Below are 13,968 nucleotides of genomic sequence, written 5' to 3' on the forward strand. Positions count from 1 at the left end.
GGTGGGACAGTGGCAATCGTATGGTATTTCCACTGTGCAGATACAAGAGACATAACCTCTGGAGCATAGATAACAGTAAAGTGTAGTAACATAATTAGGAGATGATGAATGTTGGTATTTGTTAACTTTGCTTTCACTAGTATTTATCTAATTTTAAATTTGTATAGTTTAATTTTTATTAATGGTGTGTTTAAAGCTGGCTCACAAAATCCCTGGCAATTTCACAGTTGGTTCCCGCAATACAGTGTGAGCCTGCTCCAGTGCACAGCAGAACAAATCTAGCATCTGTACTAACAAGATTTGCAAGAAATCTGATCAGCTGCAGCATTTGGTGCTTTCATGACTGTTAAGGCGATGAGCCAAGGGTGGGGTAATATCTTTTTTCTGATTTATTTATTTATTTTCGGAAGTACAGTTGATAGACACTATTATATTGGTTTCAAGTACACATCATAGTAATTCACCAGTTGGAGCAAGATCTTAATAAGACCAAAAAGGCATTGGGTTTATGGTTTAAAGACATGCACTGTCACCAAGGGCCCATTCACGGTAAAACATGGTTAGAGGAAACTCTTAGCCTTCCTATTCCAAACACAATCTGCCAAGAGAATCATTTCCAGGGAAATTATGGCTAATCATAAATTTATTTTTACACACTGCTTTAAAACTTAACCTCTACAGAGTTCCTGTTAAAATATATAAAGATAGCATTACCATTTCTTTAAAAAGTCCTCTTAAGTTTAGTAAATACATTGCCATTTTGGTTGTGTTTTATTGTACCATGGTGTGCAGTTACTCATAAAACATTTGGGGGGTGTCTGTACACATAATTAGCCTGATATTCAGAATTCAGTAATTTCAACATGTGGTGGGCAACTAGTATCTTCTATAAACTTCTGGTTTTTGTCTCACTTTCTTCTCTTGTCAGACTGGGCTGTTCTTGTTTTATTTTAGGGTAAAGATGGGCTGACAAGTTAAGTTATATTAAAACCAATGAAGGAATCTTGGTCTTTTCACCAATCTCTGAAAAGATCCCTAGCTATGAAGCACTGAATCCCACAAAATGAGAATTTAAAAGCACAAAGGATTTCAAAGTTGACCTAACGGGAATACATTAGACTGGGTGTGGTGTCTATATCAACATCTGGCCCCAATGACATTACACTCTTACCTGCACAGGGTGAATCCTAGTTTTGATGCTTCCTACACCTTCCACTGTGGTGATGGCAGCCCCATACAGAGAGCAGATGGGCACCAGGCACGCTGTAACTGGATAATGGCTGTGGTAGAGTTTTGTAAAGAGAACAAACACAGTGGAATGATAGGGAGTGGGTAACATAATTCAGGGAGTAATTCCAGTCCTGGATGAGTCATGAGAATCAACTTTTTTTGGGAGTGTCTAAGAAAAGACTTACACATGGCTGGTGTAGAAAGGTAGAGAGATGGAAAAAAAGAAGGGAGAGTTTCATGTAGGACCTCTGCTATATAGATAAGAGTCATAAGAAATACATATTTGGTCATGACCAAACATATATTTTCCAGATATATTTGTCTTCATCCACAGTTTCTGTAAAGACCCCAGTCTTAAAGTTGAAATGGGTATTTTGTCATGTTAATGAGAGACTTCTGGACCCCACCCAAGGGCAGGGGCTGGAGGCTCGATCAGCCAATGGCCAATAATTTAGTCAATCAGGATTGTGCAATGAAGTCCTCACCAAAATCCCCGAGAAGATCTTATCACTCTCCCTTCTCTGCTTGGTTGGATCCTGCTTCTCAGTCGGAGAGAGCTGCTGTGCTTGGGGAACCAGAACGCCTCCACGTGCCACGGAGTCAGGCCCCAAGCCCCACAAGGATAGAAGCTCCTTTATTTGGGGACTTGCCCTATGTCTCTCTTCACCTGGCTGCTAACTTGCATCCTTTATGATATCCTTTATTAAAGTGGTAAACATTAAGTATTTTCCTGAGTTCTGTGAATCTCTCTAGTAAATTAATCAAACCTAAACTGGAGGTTGTGGGAGTTGTAGCCAGTTGGTCAGAAGCACAGGAAACTGCCTGGGGTTTGTGACCAGCTTCTGGAGTCAGGGGTGGAGGGCAGTCTTGTAGGACGGAACCCTTCACCTGGGGAACCTGGCGCTGTCTCCGGGCAGATAGCATCAGAATTGAGTTGAGTTCTCCACCCTGCTGGTGTTTCAGAATTGCTTGGTGCTATATATGGGAAGACCCCCTCCCACACACACATACACCCATTGGAACTGGGTCCAGAAAACTGAATGGAGTTATATTACTATTACTGCTGTGTATAATACTATTACTGTGTATTATAGGACCCTCATTCTCCATTTTTTTTCTCATTCTAGAGAAAAGAAGCCTTTTACTCTTCTGAAGATGATATATTGAGTTAGGTAACGTGCGGAGTTTTAAAAAATACAGCTACTCTAGTTGCATTCCAGCCCAATTAAATCAGAATCTCTGGAGTGGAATCACTTCACCACTTTTTAAAGCCCCTCACCTGATTCCAGCATATGGCCAAGTATGGAAGCCACCAGGTGATGCCCTTGTCTTGACCATCTCCCCGCACTAGTCTGTATTAAAGACACGGCAGATGTGGTTAGCACCAGATTCTCATCTCCCTGGCTGGGAATGGGGCTCAGACTTCATTAGTCTCATTTAGCCTCTATTCCACCCAGGCTAAGTCCTAGTCTCTTTTCAGGCTTAGGATACTGTCCCTCTTCCAGGGGATATTTCCTTTACTGCCCTACGCAGGATGACAGTATGAATGCTGACTCTTCTGAAGAAAAGACAGAGCCCCGCTCTTGGCTCCACCAGCCCTTTGAATCATCAAGGGTGTTTGGAAACCACCTTGGAAGAGGCCTTGCTGTACAGAGTGAGGGGGAACCCAGGTTTATTGTGCAGCAGTTATGCGTTTGTTCTTTGTCCTCTAATCCGCCCCCTACCCCTGTTAAGTTTACTTCCTCTTCACCGCATCTCCTTCTCCCTTTTCTCACAACCGCTCTTCCAGCATTCACTGCTTTCCTCATTCTCACCCTTATGCCTCATCCAGGAAACAGAGGCATGAGCTCCCATCACCCCCAGCCTGCCACTGCTCACCTGGAGCTCAGCCAGCTCAACTGCATCCAGGCTGAGCACAAGGAGCCCTCCCTCTCCTCCCTCCCCCTGTGCTCTGGACCCCACCCATTCTCATGTCCCCATGGACTTGCTCCAGCACCAGTTGTCCTAATCCTTTCCTTTCAAGGATCTCATTTCTCTTAGTTCCTTTGAATTTAGACATCAATCCAAGTGTTTGCTATGCTAAAATAAAAATCCAGAAAATGATGTCTCTCTCCAGCTACAGGCTCATCTTTCTCTTCTTCAAGAGCTGTCTACTTCCCAGCCTTCCAGTCACTCCTGTGCCACCTGTACTGTGCCTTCCAGTCCTGTCTCTGCTGACAGTGCTCTGGGAGCAATCTAAGGCCCTGGCCGCTCCCTGGTGTGTCACGATGTTGACAGCTTCTACCTTCTTGGCACTTTCTTCTCTTGATGTTCTTCCTTCAACTCTGGCTATTCCCTCTTGGATGCTTTTGAGGGGCGTCTTTCTTTGCTCATTTCCCTCTCTGTCGTCCTACAGTGTTCTGCACTGATAAGCTCTCTTGTAGTTTCTGCTACATTCCAGACGGCCAGAGCTGAACACCTGCTTTTGCCACTAAATGGTCCACATGATCTTGAGCAACTTATTTAACTCTCTTTGCCTCAGTTTCCTCTGTTTTAAAAGTATGAATGATGTAATGCCCATCTCAAAGTTGTTTTGGGGACTAAAAATGCTAATATATGTAAGCTACTTTGAACAGTGCCTATAAAGCACAGTAAGCATTCAATAAATGTTAGCTATTTGATTGTCATTGTTAGTATTTATGTTGATAACTTCCAATAAGTTATAGAGCTCCAGATGAGACATCTTTTTTGAGTAACAGACCTGGCTATCTAGAATGCCTGTGGATAATCCCTCTTAGGTATCCTGTAATTACCTCAGTGTGATGTGTCCAAAACTAAACTACCGCTTTCCCCTCTTCTGCTCGTCCTCTCCCAAGTTCCCTAATTTGTGAAGAGCACCACTCGGTGACCTAAGACAAAAACTTGGAAATCGTTACAGACAGCTCCTCCTCCACATTCAGTCAGTCAGCAAATTTACAGTTTAGGTCACGGTAATGCTGGCTCAGCCACTTGGCGTGATTTGAATTCCATTCAGCCCTTCCAGGCAAATAATGTTTCTTAGTGTATGTCAAAGACCTCAGTCTTCTACCAAGACAAAATATTACTCCATTGCATTTAAGCCATTCTTGACTGAACCCCACTCTGAAATCTTCTGCTCAAAAGCAAAGTGTTTGCACAGCAATAGAGCACAGCCCTGGGAGACTAGCATACAGGACAGCTATGTTCTGATGGGAATTTAGGTAGTTGCAGGGAGGGAAGGCCTGGAGGTGGTGTGAGCTCCACAGACGCCTGACGAGGAGTGGGGAGTGCATGTGGACAGAGGTGTGACGCTCCGCCTCCTTCCCACAGGCACCCAGACCAGGGCCCCGGGCAATGCAAAGGATACTGGATCTTCTTGGTCTTGGGGTTGTATCTTGACACCATGACAGTGCAGGCTCCACAGCCTCCTCCCCCACAGCTGTACTTTGTGCCTGTGAGATGGACTGGAGGGAAGTGAGTCAAGGAAAAGAGGGACCAAGGCTGCTTGGCTTTTTCCACTTTTCTTCTTTGGATACTGATAACAAGTAATATGTTTTCCTGAGTCTCATTACAGGTTTTCTTGCTTAGACAGTGTTCTACTTTTTTGCACAAAAATGAGTTCCTTGATAAAAGGTGAGAAGACATCCTTACAGACCCACACTACCTTATCTGAAACCCTTGGGGCCAGATGCATTTCTGAATGCAAAATTTTCCATATTTGAGAAACATAACAAGATAGCACTCTCAAGTGGGGCTAGGGCAGCAGCCCCTTGCAACCAAACACATTAATATTTTCTGTAGTTGAACCATATGGATATTTACACTAAGTGGGATACATGAAGAATGCCAAGATTAGGGTTTGCATCCAAGTGAGGTATGAAAAAGCCTGTTGAATTCAGGGTTGTGGACAATGCATTCTGGACTTGTGCTATGTTATCACGGCGAAGGTGGCAGAAGGTGGAGGTGCATTTGCAAAATTTAGAAAAATCCTTACAGGCAGCTTAACTTTCTTTGGTTCAACAATGGAATGCTTTTACCTTCTTATGGGATTAGAGAATATGAATTTAATAACCACGTCTCCTGAACCAGTAATGTCAACAACCACTGTGTACCTTTTCCCTGTAAGATGTTTGCATATTTTCAGAAGAGAACAAACAATGTATGTACATTCCTTGCTTTAGGTTCTATAAGAATCTACTGGAATTTGCTTGGGGCCTTTTCTGGGTGAGGTTTGAAAAGGATTTTGTGGGCAGAGGTCATAAGTGCCTTGGGTGGAGGTTAGATGAATGTCATCTTGGAAACTGCTGCCCACGGAGAGGTGATGCTGGGTCAGGCCTTCTGTGGAGTAAAGCTCTGGGAGGGTCCCTGCAGAGGCCCAGCGGGACTGCCCAGGCTCCTCCTCTACTCTTCTGTGCTCAGTCTCAGCCAGCTCTTCCTGCTGGGGCAGGTCAAACCCTGCACCTTCAGGCTGAGGACTGAAAGTCACATGTGCAATACCTTAGAGCATGCCATGGAACGGAGCCGAGAGCCAAAGAAATCCTTTCTCTCTGCCTTTGGTATCCTGAAATTTCCAATTAAAGGAATAGGAGCTGTCTAGCTCAAAGATAGAAGCCACTTTTCAATTTTCCATTTGTCTGATCTTAAAATGGCTCTGTAATGCACATTTTACCATTGCCTTTTGTGAAAGGTGAAAAACTGATTCAACCAGCTATTTCCTCCTCTGGTTGGCAAACAGCTACTTTGACGCCTCTTCCCCCACCTCCCGCAACCAGGAGTGCCTGACTCAGTGATTTCCATATTCTGGTGACTCCTCTTAAAGCTCAGCATTAGGAAGGAGTGCCAGATAAAATAGAAAATGCCCAGTAAAATCTGAGTTTCAGAGAAACAACAAATAATATTTTAGCGTAAGTATGTTTCATGCAAAGAAATGCAAATTTAGCTGGGTGTACTATATTTATATATGCTAAAGCTGGCAATGCTTTTTAGGTCAAATACAAACTACAGTATATCTGAAATTTATTTTTTGGTTCTTTAAACCTAAGAGCTTTCTCAGTGTCCCCAGGATACAAAGCCCTGCAGCATATCCAGAGTGAGTTACCCCAAGACTAAATGCTGGCAGCCAACCTAGGCAGTTGACTCTGGAATTTCCACTGGGATCTGGTCACTCCTCAGTTAGTTATTCCGTCCCCCTCACGCCAGGTAGGAAATGTGACATTGGGGTCAAACTTCATCTCTGACCACATGCTCGCTCGCCCATCCACAGTGCTTTACATACATCAGAAGAAACTTCCTTCAGTTCCTCAAAAGCACTCTTGGTTTCTGGCTCCACCCTGCCCTGCTGACTGAATACCCTTGCCCCCAAGCCTTTGATTTGCCAGCACCAGCAAACACCTACTGGAATTCTCATCTCTTCCTTCCGTGCCCAAGCCCAGGGTAAGCACCCCGCCCATGTCCCCACAACATGGCATTCATCACCCTACTGTTTTCCTCTTCACTGGTCATTCTCCCTCACCCGACTGAGGTCGGAGGCTGTGCCATCTGTTTGCATCTGAGGACCTGGTGCTTGGTAATAGTTGTTGGCTGAAGGAAGAGGTGTTGCAAGAATTGCAATAAGCATTACTACAGTATATCTTATTATTAGTGATGGTCTGTGAAGGGCATGGGAAAACAAAGGCAAATGTTTTGGAAGCCCCTGAGATATTCCCTTGGTTTTATCCTACAGCCAGGATCTTATGGGGATTAAGCAACTCTAAAATAACACAGCCTCTTTGACCCACGGCTGTGGGCCATTCACTTTTCTGGCACATTGTCTGGTTCTGCAGATCAGACTGCTAAAACCAGCAGGTCTGGGCAGGGCAACTGGGGTGGGTCGGGTGACTCAGTGGGAGCCTGAGACCTTGGGCACTGAAGAGTGGGATGGTGGAAGGGTGCTGGGGATAATTTCAAACAAATTTTGCTCTTTTTGTGGCTGTGTCCCCCTCTCAGAGTGACACCCAGGCCAGGCCAAGCAGCAGCAAAGTGGGGTTTTGTGGGAGCCTGAAGTTTTTATAATATTGGAGAACCACTTTAGGAAAAAAATATAAAATTATGATGATAAATTATATACAGGGCTTGGAAAGAGCCCTGCAGTCTTGTGGAAAGTGAAGTAGGCCAGGGCTGGGGTGTGCCCATGGAGTGTTGATTCTGGCAGAAAATCTGTGCTTTTCCACAAATATTCATGAGAATCACCCATTTGAGGAACTAACTTAGTTGAAAATAAAGCCCCTGACTCCACTGCCGAACTGTTGACTCTAACCAAAGGTTGGGGTCTGGAAGTCTCCAGTGAGTCTCATTTACTCAGAATGACTTATGATATTAGGTGTCAGAAAGGAATGGACAAAAGGGGACACAGGGGAGATGGGGGAAATGGGGGCTGGGAGGATTCTGCCTGGCTGCTTCTGGCCATGCTTACTTGGGGATCCATGAATTTTCTGCTTGCTTCTAATACAGTGGAATTTTTTTATTTTAGGATCTCTAGAGAGAGCATGGTGAAGTATATTGTGGATTTAGAAGTCTATAAAAGGGAAGTGATAGGGTGTGCTGACAAACAGTGAGATTGTGAGCTGGGCAAATGGGAGGTAGTGGAACCAGTGAGGGAGGATTTGGCCTATTTTTGTTTTGTTTTGTTTTTGTTTTTTCAGCTATAAGCCCAGTTCCTGAAATAGTCACTGGACATCAGGGGACAACACTGGCTAAAGTAGTAAAATGATGGGGTAGGAAACCAGACTGCAGGGAGTTAAATAGCGAAAGGTGGGATCTGGAGAGGAAATGAGGCATCAGGAGCACATAAACTCTTAAATGAGTTTGGCATGGAAAGCGCAGGGAGAGATGAATTAGTATTTTTAGAAGTGCCTTTTGTGAGGCTAAAAGACAGAAGTGGGGAAGGAAGTGAAGATCCTGGAGAGAGGGGGTAATATTGTCTTGAATGCCTTTGAATTCCCAGAGCCTAACACAATGCCTGGCTCTCAGTAGGTGTTCAGGGAGTATATATATTTTAACTTATTATTTTGGGATTGCTAGAAATGGCGTAAAACTATATGTGATTTATTCCCAGGGGAATTAATGTTTAAACAAAATGGTATTAACAAGCCTACATGTCGCAGCATATACCAGGGAGTCACTCTGGCTGGGAGGCAGAGGGACAGTAAGATAAGAAAGAGAGGGCTGTACATCTCTGAAAAAAAAATGCAGAAAACGTTTTAAACCAGCCAATGGAATTAAGACAAATGTAAAAAAAGTCTAATATAGATATAATTTGCTTAGGTAATGTTGGGGAAAGAATGTGAACCCTGTAGTACTCAGCCAGTGAGGAATTGGGAGGGACTTGGGTCCTATGGAATAAATTGCTTGTTGTAACTGCCCTGAGGGTGCCTGCTCACCAGACAACCGATCTTGCAAGACCATCATTAAAGCTTCTGCTGTTCTCTTTGACTAAGTTTGGACCAGTAAGTGCATTTCTCACAGAATAATTCTAGTCTCTTAGGAAGGTGAAAATAGCACAGTCAGTTCTGTGGACCTGTCAGCCAGCTTCTCCCAATGAGGACACCCCACAAAGGTATAGTACAACTTCAAAACCAGGAAGCTGACACCAGTACTATAGTGATGAGCACATGCAGAGCTCATTCGGGTGTCACCACTGATGCAGACACTTGTATCATGTGTATATGGCTCTATTCAATTTAATCTCTTACCCAGATCTGTGTGACCACTGCCACAGGCTCTCCCTCAAACTACACCTCTAAAGTTGCACCCAAACCCCCCAAACTCTTTTTGAATATTTATTTCAGGTAGGTTGAAGGTCTTGGAGGAGTGGGGAGAGAATATGTCCAGATCAGAGGTGGAGAGCTGGGAGTGCATTAGCTGTATGTTGGCATCTTGAAATACATTTATTAAACGTAGTTTTCGCCAATAAGGGCTATGAGAGGACATAGGTGACAACTCAGTGAAATGTCATTGAGGGAAGCTATTGTAAGTGACATGCACCCCTGCATGACTTGCTGGACATTTTACACTAATCCTCCTGAATATAAAGCTATCATCAGAGTAACCATGGGGCTCAAACGTCATGAAGGTATTTGTAGAATTAGCATGCTCATGGTTTACTGCATGGTACTTCTGGTTTTGCTCAGGTGATGAATACAATGAATGACCACTTTTAGATGCACTCTCTCAACTCCAGCTGGGCTGTATATGTAGAGCACAAGACTACTGACCTAGAGCAAATACAGGGTGCCTTTCATCAGAAGTCTTAGCATGTTCACTTTTTACCACCCAATCTTGATGCATTACTGTAAAATACAAGGATATGGACTTTTCTCAGGTAGAGCAGTAGATTTACTTCAGGATCAGCATTCTTCTCTATGACCTACATTGTGAATGAGAAAAGATAGGAAGATAGTACCAACCATTAAGGCATTCTATCCATTGCTTTGGGGGCATTTTTGACACATGGTGGCTTCACAGGGGGGAAAAAATTACAAAGGAAACCTTTTCTAACAGTTGGAACCAGAATTTTGGAGAAATTATGGAGCCTTTTCTCAATGCTTCTGAATTTTCCAAAACATATGACAATTTGAAATTCTGGATGGTTTTTCCTTAGACTTACTTGGAAAAGATAGGTACATAGAATCTAAAATTGGCTCAGACAACATAGCCATAGAAAGTTATAAAAAAGGTTAGCTAGAGATTTCCTAAGGAAGTCATAAGAGAGCACGTTGTAAACGGAGCTACTGCTGTCCCTACTCTCCCCCCACAATGAAATTGTACCAGTATATGAAGGAAGAGCAGAGGGAACGTGCATCTCAACTCTGCCTCTTATGTTGCACTTCACGCTGCTACTGACAACAGAACAAAGCTGGCACACGAGATGAAAGCTGTCTGATCTCTTCAGCCCGGGCAGTTCCTCTGCTGGGTACAGTCAGGCACGATGAGAATTGGAGAGAAACTTACCTGGAAGGGTAGCTCTAATCGAGAAACCAAGGCATTGTCACTAAAACTGCTTTTAAAATTTTTATCACCCCAGAAAAAGGCAATAAACCACATTATTCTTCATACACTGCTTCCTATTTCCAGATCTCCTTCCAAGCACTCAGATTTACTCAGCTAGAGTTGAGCTCAGCACCCTTCCACATGGAATCTTCGCATGCAGAGGGGGTGAAGGATAGTGGCATCTCAGGAGCAAAGCATTACAGTTAGATTTGCTTTAACACCCTAACTGTGTGTCTGTGGAAATTATTCCCAAAGGTGGGAGCAAGATGGGAGGGTGGGAGCAGAAGAAGTGATGGCGTGCCAGCCAGGACCACTGTACCTCCCTTCCTGTAACCCTATTTTGGGGGGCACAGCCTGATGGCACTATTCTATGCCATAAAGCCATCCACATACCTGATACAATATTCCAGGTAAATAGTAAACCTTCCCTAACCACTTTTCTGTTTGATCAGTGTAACACCTGTTTTAATGCTGTCTTCTTCAATCATGACATTGCCTCAGGCCCAAAATGTGGCATTGGAGAGTCAGAGTTCCAAAAAGAAGGAGAAAAGCAAAAGTAGACTTTGGGAAATTAATTAAAGGCTGCCAACTGCAATTCTGACATCAAATACAGCCACACCTCAGTGATACTTTGGGTTTGGTTCCAGACCACTGCAATAAAGCAAATACTGCAATAAAGTGAGTCAAATGAATCTTTTGGTTTCCCCTTGCATGTAAACGTTATGTTTACACAGTACTATAGTCCATGTAGTGTGCAATAGTATTATGTCTAAAAAAACAATATATGTACCTTAATTAAAAAATACTTTATTGCTAAAAAAATGCTGACCATCATCTGAATTTCAGTGATTGTAATCCCTGGTCATGGATCACCATGACACACATTATAGTAATGGAAAGTTTGAAATATTGCAGGAATAAGCAAAATGTGAAACAAAGACATGAAGTGAGCAAATGCTTTTGGAAAAATGGCACCAACAGATGTGATCAATTCAGGGTTGTCACAATCTTCAATTTGTAAAAACACAGTATCTGTGAAACACAATAAAGTGAAGTGCAATAAAATGAGGCATGCCTGTGTATAGTATTCCTAGCTATTCAAAATAAATATTTTAGTAATCATATAAGCAACACTAATGATACCATTGGTTGCACTCACAAAATGGTACTGGTACATCCTGTTTCTTCTAGTAATCTATAGACACTTAGGAAATAAATCTCTTTTTAGTAAGTAGTATATGAGAAGAGGAGCAACCTCACTAGGAATCAGAGAGAGGCCAGTGAAGCCTACAATGAGAGCTCTTTATGCCCATCAGATCAGCAAACCTTAGAAAATTTGACTGTATCAAGTACTGGCACATCATAGACTGGTAAATCATATTTGGCAAGGAAACAGCCCCTGTCATGCAATGAACTATGGGGGAGGTAACTTGTGTAGGTTTGTGGACTGGCAACCTAGAAGGACCAATGAAACTGGCAAGCTACGATCTCAGAGATACCTTTGCCAGTGTGGGTGAGGAGACATGGCATAGGAGATTCACTGTAGCATTTCTTGGGGTGGTGGGGAATTGGAAGCATCCTAGGTGTCTATCACTAGGTACTGGACAAGCAGAATGAAGGAGATCTGCACTCTGCAGAAACATGCGTGCAGAGTAATGAGCCAGGTTTTCAAAAAGCTACATGGACAGATCTCAAAACAGTGGTGAGTTACAGAAGAAACAAAAGGAGACTTACAAATCACAATGCCACTTGTGTAAGTTAAGAAAACACACACACTCATGCACTGTACATATTTCAAGGAAACATTTCTATTTCTAAATGAACATATGGAAAGTAGATGTCAAGGATATACATTTAAAATGCACAAAAGTGGATGCATATAGGGGAAGGAAATCAAGAGAATATAGGAAATAAAAAGAAAAAACAAAATATAAGACAAAAGAGGAGCCTTGTCCAGACTGGGGTGATGACATGTTATTGACAGAGAAGTGGCTTTGCTCAACTCCTCACCCCTGGGTCTCAAGGAAGGAAAAACCACCACAAAAAGAACAACAACAATTTCTTCAAACCATTTCTTCCCCACTTTGCCATCTGTAACTTGCTTTAGAAATATGTAAAAACACCAAAACATCAGCCTTGAATTCAAACGACTGGAGACCCGGAGAGACGATAACCATCCTAATGTGATATTCAAAGGATACATGGTTTTCATCAACAAAGGCAAAGCAGTAAAGCCAGTTTTTCTCACATTCAAAGTACTTAACTTTTGGATTACTACAAATAGTCACTCAGCAGTTATTTTTGTGATATTCCAGTTGTCCTCAAGTCATTCAAGATCCTGACCAACTGGTAAATGATCCTCCTAAACCCAGACCTTTTCTCTGTTGTTACCGTTCTCTTTCACTTTTTGTTTTTCATTTAAGAGGTTTCCAAAAAATGTTTGTCTGCTATTTGATAGGCAAGATTCTCAAGAACTTTTGCCTTGGTTAAAGTTGTGTTTCCTCCTTTAGAGAAGAATGTCAGTAATCCAGTACAACTGAGGCTTGAGAAGCAAAAGCATTAACACCAAACTATTTTCCAAAATAATTTTCTATTTTGATACTTTACTAATTGTCCCAAAGCACCTCAGACTTTTCTCATTTTGCTCATTAAAGTACAAAGTTCGTAACCACTGGCACAGGCTAAGCATTAGAGCTGCACCTCTCTTCTGAAGTAGGGAAAGCACCCTACTTCTTCCACTGCATAGGCAGAGATGCTTCAGCCTCTAGGTTAATTGATCAACCTGAGGGGATTTATTAAGGCAAAACAAAAACCATTTTTTGCTATATCCTCCTCAATGTCATATATGCCATCTATTAAAATAGCTTTGGTGAACTCAAGTAGAGCTAATATCCAAATAAAGGGGGGAATGACATAGTTTTTCATACCTGTGTCAGAATTCACTCCCATTGTAATATAATAAATAAAAGTGAGAGTTCCTTACTGATTCCAAAAGAAAAGTAAAAAGCAAGCAAAAGCACCAGGCTTTAACAATTTTGTACCAAATCTTGAAATAATGACCCATGTTCAAGTTTATACCACTATATATGACTTGAGAAAGGCAAATGAGAAAGGTTATAGAACTAGGAAATGGCATCATAGTGAAAAAAAATTGGCTTGGCTTTTGATCCTGGTATAGAAAAATTCATATTAATCATCTCATAAACTTACCTTTCTTCCATTCACAAAAAAAATCAGCTCATCAGAGTTGGGGAGAGAGGGCATCATGCCAGGAAAAGTGCTCCCACCGGAAGAGAGATTTTTTACTTTAAAGAGCAGATATATTAGAGCAAAAATCCAGAAGCCTATCAGCCTTGGGGAAGCCGCACTGCGGTAGCTGGCTGGCTTACGTGGGGATTTATAGCCACACAGCACCAACCAAGGCTCCCCACCCACCTGGCTCAGGAGCACTTCCAACAGCTCTTGGAAGCACCCTGTCCCCTCCTTTCCCACGAGTGAGTGAGTCAAATCAGCGTCTCTGCCTATCCCCTTTGGTTTCCCCAGGGAATGTGTTTAAAGCCAGAGACTAACAAAAAGGGAGTTTTAAACAGGCTATTATTATTTGTTAAGCTACGGAAGCTGCAATCAATACAATGCTATTAATATTCATGAGAATTTCTTGGGCTTTCCTTTCTTTAAAGAACAAAGGGAAGATTCCACCATGTATTCACTAAA

General features: G+C 42.5%; 1 protein-coding gene across 1 annotated transcript in view; it reads right to left on the reverse strand.

The window, feature by feature from the left end:
* Positions 1–13,695, reverse strand: part of LOC108391580 (aldehyde oxidase 4-like) — a 71,986-nt gene extending 58,291 nt beyond the window's left edge. The window contains exons 1-4 of the mRNA XM_017651223.3: positions 13,465–13,695; positions 9,574–9,631; positions 4,595–4,691; positions 1,172–1,280 (exon numbers count right to left, since the gene is read on the reverse strand). Coding sequence (XP_017506712.1) covers positions 1,172–1,280; positions 4,595–4,691; positions 9,574–9,631; positions 13,465–13,521 — 321 coding nt within the window. The 5' untranslated portion in view covers positions 13,522–13,695. The remainder of the gene's footprint in view (positions 1–1,171; positions 1,281–4,594; positions 4,692–9,573; positions 9,632–13,464) is intronic.
* Positions 13,696–13,968: the final 273 nt, after the last annotated feature.

The sequence above is a fragment of the Manis javanica genome, chromosome 12 (assembly GCF_040802235.1).
Source record: "Manis javanica isolate MJ-LG chromosome 12, MJ_LKY, whole genome shotgun sequence".
Classification (NCBI taxonomy): Eukaryota; Metazoa; Chordata; class Mammalia; order Pholidota; family Manidae; genus Manis; species Manis javanica.